The 8,413-nt window shown below is 44.4% G+C and overlaps 1 protein-coding gene across 1 annotated transcript in view; it reads left to right on the top strand.

Annotated features, from left to right (window-relative positions):
- The window catches only part of ANKRD55 (ankyrin repeat domain 55), a 54,552-nt gene that overhangs the window by 19,283 nt on the left and 26,856 nt on the right, over window positions 1-8,413 (top strand). Inside the window, 1 exon segment of the mRNA XM_039385876.1 lies at window positions 1,195-1,258. Coding sequence (XP_039241810.1) covers window positions 1,195-1,258 — 64 coding nt within the window.

Below are 8,413 nucleotides of genomic sequence, written 5' to 3'. Positions count from 1 at the left end.
GAGCAAGGCAAACTTAATGTAGGCTTAGCACTGTTGCCCTAAACAAAGTTATTATGTATCTCACTGGGACTATGTGTATGCTTCATGTTCAACACATGCCTAATTTTTTTAAACTAAATCAGGTTTGCAGAAATCAGCGGCTTAAATAGTCTTGGCAAAGGCTGTTGGGAATAAAATAATGTAAACACAAGTTAAAACACATTTGAACAACTACAGCTGTGGAATAATTAGCTGAAGGGCTGAGACCCTACTTCTCTGGGGACTGGGGAAGACAAGGAGTTAAAACGCATTTCCTACTGAGCTGTATGTTTCTATCTCCTGTGCAAAAAAACTTGTCAAATGTTCAGGCCATCATTAGAGAAACAAACTGTAGGTTTAATCTGATATGAAACACTGTACTATGTAGTTGGTAGTAAGTGATCTAAAATACAGCATAATTTGCTAAGTTTTGCCTAGTTTACTGCAGAAAACTTTCCAGATGAAATCGTATGTTTTTACTTGCTGACTTGACGTAGCAAGTTCTGGTATCAATGTCCAAAATACCTGCACAACAGATAAGCAGAAATAGAACTTGCACAGAAATCCAGTAACATTTTCATACAGTGAATAAATATGCGTATCCTCACCTTTTGGTCTAAGTTTGCTCTTCTTAAAAAAAGTGTCAACAAAGAAATTTAAAGGCTCTGAACTGCCACATGCTGTATTTGTAAAGGGATAAGGACATTTAGAACAAACCATCTGTTTCCTTCAACCACAGCCTCCCACAGATGGTTAACATGCAATAGGCTCAACTTCTGTTTTTCTGAAATAGAGGTGTATTTTGGCCTCTGCAACAGGTATTGTTTCAATTCTTCTTTAATCCTAATCAGTCCTAATCTTCTTTAATCCAATCAATTGGAATTGCTATTTGCCTTAAGAGACTAAAGATATCTACTCTATCCGTTGTGCATTTTTACCAGGTTTATTCCAGTTCCGGCTGCTTCCAGTGGGAAATCTCTGAAACTCATGTGAGCTCCTGCATGCTAGACAGTAGTCTGTATCACAGTCCTGGGTACGAGCTGTCCCTCCAACAGAAAGACAAAAGGCAATCCCCTTAGAGTTCCCCTCCTTCCTTAAGCTTTCTCTGATTCTGTATTTTGTACATTTTATTATTTGATTCCACCATTAACTCCCATCCCCGTCTTTCTCTCACAGTATGTGCAGAATAACTCTTGAGAAACAGGAAAATGGAAACTGCACAAAATCCACTTGGCCTCAGGTAGAGGCAAATCACAAATCTCTCTTCTTTCTCCCTTTAAGCTGCTCACAGAAATCAAGAGGAAATGTGCAGGATGACCCCCCACTTTTTTTTCTTGAAAGATTCTTGCCATGAAACCTTATAAGTTGCTTCGTCTATCCACATACTTCTCCACATTCTAGGTCCAGAAGGGGCAATTGAAATACCAGAGCATGAAATAGATCTGTTAATATTTCTCTTACTCAAGCTTGGCCAAGAAATAAAAACACTTTCAGCCAGCGCGCTCTGCTGCCCTATTAGACTCTAGAGACTTAAATGCTGTGGACAGGCACGACTTTTTCTGCTGTGATGGAGAACAGAACAACAGCTCTGCTGGATGGGATCATCATTATGTCTAATAGCCTCCTCTATGGCAGCTGGAAAGGGGATATTTTTCCTTTAAGAATTGTATAAGTATCTTTAGAGAACAAGAGACTCACAGAGCTCAGGCAGTACCAGCTGCGGTGGTTATTTTCAGCTGAATAGGGCCCAGTGTTTAATTTCATTTTTTAAAAAATGCAGTAAGGGGAAGACCAGGCACTGCAGTGAAACTTATTTCATATGTTGCAGGAAAGAGTCAGTTTATGCAAACTGGGCCGAAACATAGAGCAGGGCCACATAAAAACCGTTACCCACCATTCAAAACCAAATTCTTGCGCATGGGGCATGTTTCGTATGAAGTCATTGTTCCTTGCCGGCTGTTTCAAAGACCATGTGTTTGTGGCTTTGTCTTCAGTCAGACATCACGGGCTGATCAGTCCCAGCCGTGCAACCAGACAGACCTTGTCTACAGCAAGGTCTGCTCTTTTGAAAAGCTCAAACCTCCTGCCACTCAGATTCACATCTTCAGAGCAAATGTGTCACATCGGTGTCAAAACCACTGATCACGACTGTTTGAAGTGAGAACATCTCATGCCGCATTTTTTACACATGCAATAATGTTAAGAGCTGGTGCAGAGATGGCTATTAGAAGTGTCTCGGGAGGTATTTCTCTCCTTTCACTGCAGCCAGCATTAATTACTGTAATGAAAAGGAAACACACCTTTGTAACAAAAAACTGTTAACTGATACTGGAACAAAGTCTAAAGCCATTCTTACCATTCTAGATAATGGTATAGTTAAAATCCTAGTAAAATACAGTGTGTACTCTACCGCATATACTATCATATTACTTACTATTGTACTATAATAGTATTATTAGTACCTTGGAAAGCCTTAGAAGATCTGGAAGCTTCCTACATTGCCTTGACAGTTGTCATTATTTTTACCAGAATTTTCTTTGTCTCTTTCTCAAAGACTCTGGCTCCCAAAGTCATATGATTATGTAAAAATATCAGCTTTCAGATAAAGCATAAACAAAGATTTCTTCTAAAGTGAAAGATCCAACCTCTAGGGATAAAAAGAAAGCAACTAAAAAGAAGCCATTAAAAATAATATTCTGCCATGTGGATCTGTGCTTCTGATTTTTTAATAGGCTGCTTTGTAGTACAAAGTTTAAAAAAATTAGGAACCTACATATCTGCTCCATAGCAACAATGCAATTATTTCATTCTCCACCTGAGAACAGAGTGAAATATCTGTAGACTTAAAACACACTGTAAAAGAAAAGCATAGGTAATTATTCATTTGTGTTTGGCTGAGCAAGCATTGCAGCTTCTCTGTAATTACTTGGAAAGTGAGAGCACACTTAAGTGTCAGGGTCTCTAGGAATAAATCTCTCTGTTGCTGGTGGGCATCTCGAAGACACAGCTGGCCACACATCCAGAGCAGAGGAAGGGGCCAGGGAAGGCAGCAGTGGCTCAGGATCTCTCCCAAGGGATCACTGCTCTCCTTCTCTCTGCCCAACACCCCGTTCTTTAATGTGGGCTGCATATAGTGGAAGAATTCAGAGAGACTTCCAAAGACCTCTTGAAACTTAGATTGGCCAGAAAAGGTGCGTTTGCTAAGCATTTCTTTCACTGCAAAATCATGCTTGTTTTCTCCTTGTTTCATGCAGTTTTCTAGAGATTTCTTGAAAGGGAGAGTAGTGATTTCCTTGTTCACTAAACTTTAAAAACAATTTTGAATATTAACAAACAAGTCAAAAAAAGATTCAATTTGCATTTTTTTAACCATACCCTTAAGAAACCTCTTTCTTGTGTAAATATTGTCATTCCAGCAATGGTACAGCTGTTGCTGATGGAGGCTGGAACATTGCATAGCAGCAGGGCTCTACAAAGTGAGCTGTCAAGTGCGAAACAAGAAAGAGAGTTTGGAAATAGTTTTGAGTAAGAAATAAACTTGTTTCAATACTGTCAGAAGCTTTTTCCATAAAGTGCCCTAAATATTTGTGTCAGTGTCTGCGATAGTGAATTAAATGTGCCTGAGTGTTGGCTCTGGCACTGAGGCCAACCATCATGGGACCTGTGTCCCTACTCCTAAACTCTTTTTTCTCTAAAACAGGATGGTCATATGCAGACCACCTACTGGAAATGGCCTGTGGCCCATGCTAGCTCTGGGAACTGGTAGGGAAAGTGTTAATTGACCCAAGACAAAACAATGCCAGTGAGAATTTTAAGAATTTTATGGTACAGACAACTGAGTTCCAATGCTGAGGGATGCTCCCTAGTGCTACTTAGCTTTTTATATAGCTGCAACCTATTTCTTCACTTTATGACAGTTTGTAAGCAAAGGTCCTTTTGTGATTTCTGCATGGTACAGCAGTATTGATATAAAAGCTCACCAGTACAACCAGATCATGGAAAAACTGCCTTTACTGAAATAATTGACTGATGAACAGTAAACTCTTCAAGTATGAACGTGCCACTGATGATGTAATTATACGTGCCAATCAGATTTCTGAGGTAATCAATTGAAGAACTCCCACTGAGCTTAGCAGGAGTTTGTCTCAGGCAAAGCCTGTATGTAAGTACAGTATAATTGCAAGACCTCTTCCCAGCACACAGTACATGTGTAACTCCACAAGTGGATGCCAGAATGTAATGCACATGCACTACACTTTTTGCATATCTACACTGTATATCTGATCTCCTGTGCCTGACAAAAGGCACTGGAAGACAAATGCTTCCATTTCTCTGATAAAATTAATCCTTATTCTACTGCAGAATTTTAAAATTACATCTTTTTCAAAGCCTGTAAACATCTCATCCAGAGAAATCAGTCCTCACAACAATGTAATAGCAGGGGAAAGTTACCAAGTAATTTTAGTCATAGTCTTTTGTGGTGCGTTCACCTTGGCTGAACGCCAGGTGCCCACCCAGACGCTCTATCCCTCCCCTTCCCAGCCGGACAGGGGACAGAGTAAGGTGGGAAAAGAAAACAACACAAGTTGTGGGTTACGATAAGGCAGTTTATATTGATGCAAAAAAAAGAAAGCAAAAGCAGCGTGCGCGCGCACAAAGCAGAAGCCAGCAGTTAATCTCTACGTCCCATAGCAGCGATGGTCGGCCACTTCTCTGAGACGCAGGGCTCCAGCACACATAGCTGTTGTCAGCAGGCAGCCATCAGAGACAGTGAGTGCCTCCGGTCCTGCTCCTTGCCTCAGCTTTTATATCCGGGTTGACGTCATATGGTATGGAATATCCCCTTGGTCAGTGTGGGTCAGCTGGCCTACTTGTGTCCCCTCCCAGGAGCTCGCCCACAATTGAATGTTACAGTGCTGTGCTCAGCAGTAGCCAAAACATGGATGTGTTATCAACACTCCTCTAGCTACCAGTGCAGAGCTACTACGGGGAAATAAATTCCGGCTCAGCCAGACCCACCACATCATTTACATAGTAAATCATTACACACTTACAATAGAAAGAGTCCCCCGGGAGCCCCCCCCACGCCGCGTGTGAGTGGTGGGTCCTGGGCTGGCTGGGAGTCCCCCGGGAGTCCCCCCCTGGCGGTTCAGGCCCCAGGCACGGCCGCGACAGGAGAGTGGAGAGAGAGAGTGGGGGAGCCTTGCCAGCAGTTGCTGCACGCCCATGGAGGAGAGAGCAGCTTCTGAGCACACAGAGGTTTGCCATTCCAGGTTTCGGGGGGGAAGGGGGAGGGGAGGTACAGGGGATGGGAGGGGGGTACAGGGGAGTGGGGGGGGGGAAGAGAGGGGAGGGGTATCGTGTGGGCCATGGGGGTCCTCTGATTGGCAGGAGGGAGAGCAGGGCACTCCTGTATGAAGCATCACAGGTGAGCAGTGTGCCTGAAGATACGTGGCAACACAGTGGAGGAAGGATATGGTCAGGGTGGATAGTGGGGTTCCTTTAGAATGATGAGGGTCCCAGCCAAGCTGGGGCCTTGAAAGGCACCCCAGCCTTGGATATGTACGGGGGCCAGAACGGTTGGTCAGTTTGTTTGTCTGTTTGTTTTTGGCTCACCTGTGGCTACTGCCCAGGTTTGGCATGTTCTGGATATATTTGCTTTGCTCTGTTATGTCCTGAAAGAGTGGGCAGGACAAAGGGTTGTTCCTGGGTATCTCCTTATGATTGTATATAAATAGGTTATAGTAAAGTAATGAAAGACTTGGCCAAACTGTTCTAACAGGAACGCCTGTGTACCCCTATGTCGTTGCGAGCTATGCTGGTGATGGTACACGCTTTCGGTAGGGTTGCCCATGCCAGACAGGTCAAAACAGCAGGGTCAGACACAATACATCTGTGGGCAGGATGAGCTCGTTAGACTTCTGGCAGTCATCCTAGGAGAAGGACAACTCTAATCTCAAACCCGGGCAGATGGAGCTCGCTTAGCCCCGTAAGGCATCCATCTAAGAGAAGGTCATTCTAATCAAACCTACGTCCTGAGGACCTTGCTGCCACCGTCCAAGCTCGCTCGGCCCTGGCAGATGAACCTCAGGATTAAAGGGTGGGTTCAGTTCCGCGCATACTGCATCTCACCTAAAAATCCATTGTGCAGGCTTGAAGGCTTTACCCACATGCAAAAAGTCCTGTAGCGACGGGCGAGGGTCGAAACGGCAGGTGAAAGGTGCACTGGGAGCCGCAGACCCAACCCTGCATGCAGGCGGTTCAGGATATTGGTCATTTGAGACTGACTGGAGATGACAGTCTCTTGGGCAGCACCCTGAAGGACCAAGCAGCCTTTTCAAGGACAGCACTGCTTGCTCCACTCGGAGAGGGGCCTAGAAAAGGTGGCCTAAACAAAGCTCATCTCCACCTTCACCCGGTTGGTTAACTGTGGCCAACGGGCATCTTCTTCCAATGCGGTTGCACAAAGATCAAAAGACAAAGGCATGCACCTGCCTCCAAAGGTGTACCTAAATTAACTCTAGCATGTTGGAACATCAGAACCATGCTCGATTCTGCGGATAGCGGACATCCTGAGTGACGTTCTGCCCTAATTGCCCATGAGCTGGCTCGTCTCAACATCGACATTGCTGCTCTCAGTGAAGTTCGCCTTCACGAGGAAGGCAGCCTCAGAGAACATGGTGATGGTTACACACTCTTTTGGTCAGGTAAGCCCAGAACCGAAAAACATCTCTCAGGTGTCGGCTTCATGATCAAAAACTCTGTTCTTCCCAAACTTGAAAATCTGCCAACAGGTCACTCTGACTGCATTATCTCCCTACGCCTTCCACTCCACAACAACCAACACATCATCCTCTTTAGTATATATGCCCCAACTCTCCAAGCTGACTCTGCTGAAAAAGACAAATTTTACGCTGACCTGCGCCGCCTTACCCAAAAGGTGCCTGCAGAGGATAAGATCATTATCCTTGGTGATTTCAATGCCAGAGTAGGTAAGAATTTTGAAGCCTGGAAAGGAACATTAGGCAAGCATGGTGTTGGAAACTGCAATGATAATGGTCGACTTCTGCTAGAATTCTGTGTGGAGCAACAGCTCACCGTCACTAGTACTATCTTCCAGCAGAAAAATAGTCTGAAGACAACCTGGATGCACCCCAGATCTAAGCATTGGCACCTCATCGATTATGTCTTGGTGCGACGGAGAGATGTCCGCGATGTCCTCCATACCCACGTGATGCCCAGCGCAGAATGCCAAACAGACCATCGACTTGTGTGCTGCAAACTTAACTTCAATCTCACATTCAAACCCAAAAGGCGCAGTATGCCAAGGAGAAGACTCCAAGTTAACAATCTCCAATCAGCCACAGTAAGAGAGAAATTCCAGGCTGACCTTCAAACTAGGCTCGAAAACCATTCCATTGATTCCTCCCCTGAATCAATTTGGCACCATATTAAAAACAGCATCCTGCAATCCTCTGAAGAATCCTTAGGGTTCTCCCTCAAGAAGAACAAGGACTGGTTTGATAAAAACAATCAAGAAATCCAGGACTTGTTGAGGAAGAAGAGAACCACCCACCAAGTACACCTTGCACTGCCATCCTGTCATGTAAGAAAAACAGCCTTTTGTCTCGCATGCAGCAAGCTCCAACAGAAACTCCGTGACATCCAGAACAAGTGGTGGATCGATCTAGTTGTAAAAACTCAATTATGTGCAGATATGGGTGATCACAAAGGATTCTATGAGGCCCTGAAAACAGCATACGGGCCTACATACCAGGTCCAAAGCCCTCTACTCAGCGCTGATGGTCAAACGCTTCTAACAGATAAAACCTCCATTCTGAATCGATGGTCTGAACACTTTCAGACTCTTTTCAGTACCAACCGTGTAGTCCAAGACTCAGCAATTCAGTCCATCACGCAACAACCAGTAAAGTATGAATTGGATACTGCCCCAACTTTAGGAGAAACCCTCAAGGCTTCAATCCATACAGCAGGTGAAACCCTCAACCCATACAGCAGGTGAAAATTGGCAAGGCAGCTGGGATTGATGGAATTCCACCTGAAGTCTGGAAACATGGGGGCCTCGCACTCCATGCTAAATTTCACAAGTTTGTGGTGCACTGTTGGGAACTAGGCGAACTACCATCAGACCTTCGAGATGCAGTCATCATCACTTTGTATAAGAAGAAAGAAGTTAAATCAGACTGTTCAAATTACCGTGGTATTACTCTGCTCTCCATTGCAGGCAAAATCCTGGCAAGAATACTCTTGAACAGACTAATACCCGCTATAGCTGAAGAAATTCTATCTGAAAGCCAATGTGGTTTCAGAGCCAACAGGAGTACCACAGGCATGGTGTTTGTTCTCAGACAACTGCAAGAGAAGTGTAGGGAAC

The sequence above is a fragment of the Pipra filicauda genome, unplaced genomic scaffold (assembly GCF_003945595.2).
Source record: "Pipra filicauda isolate LSUMZ 115617 unplaced genomic scaffold, ASM394559v2 scaffold447_size767260_pilon, whole genome shotgun sequence".
NCBI classification, from domain to species: domain Eukaryota; kingdom Metazoa; phylum Chordata; class Aves; order Passeriformes; family Pipridae; genus Pipra; species Pipra filicauda.
This window is presented reverse-complemented; position numbering and strand designations above follow the sequence as displayed.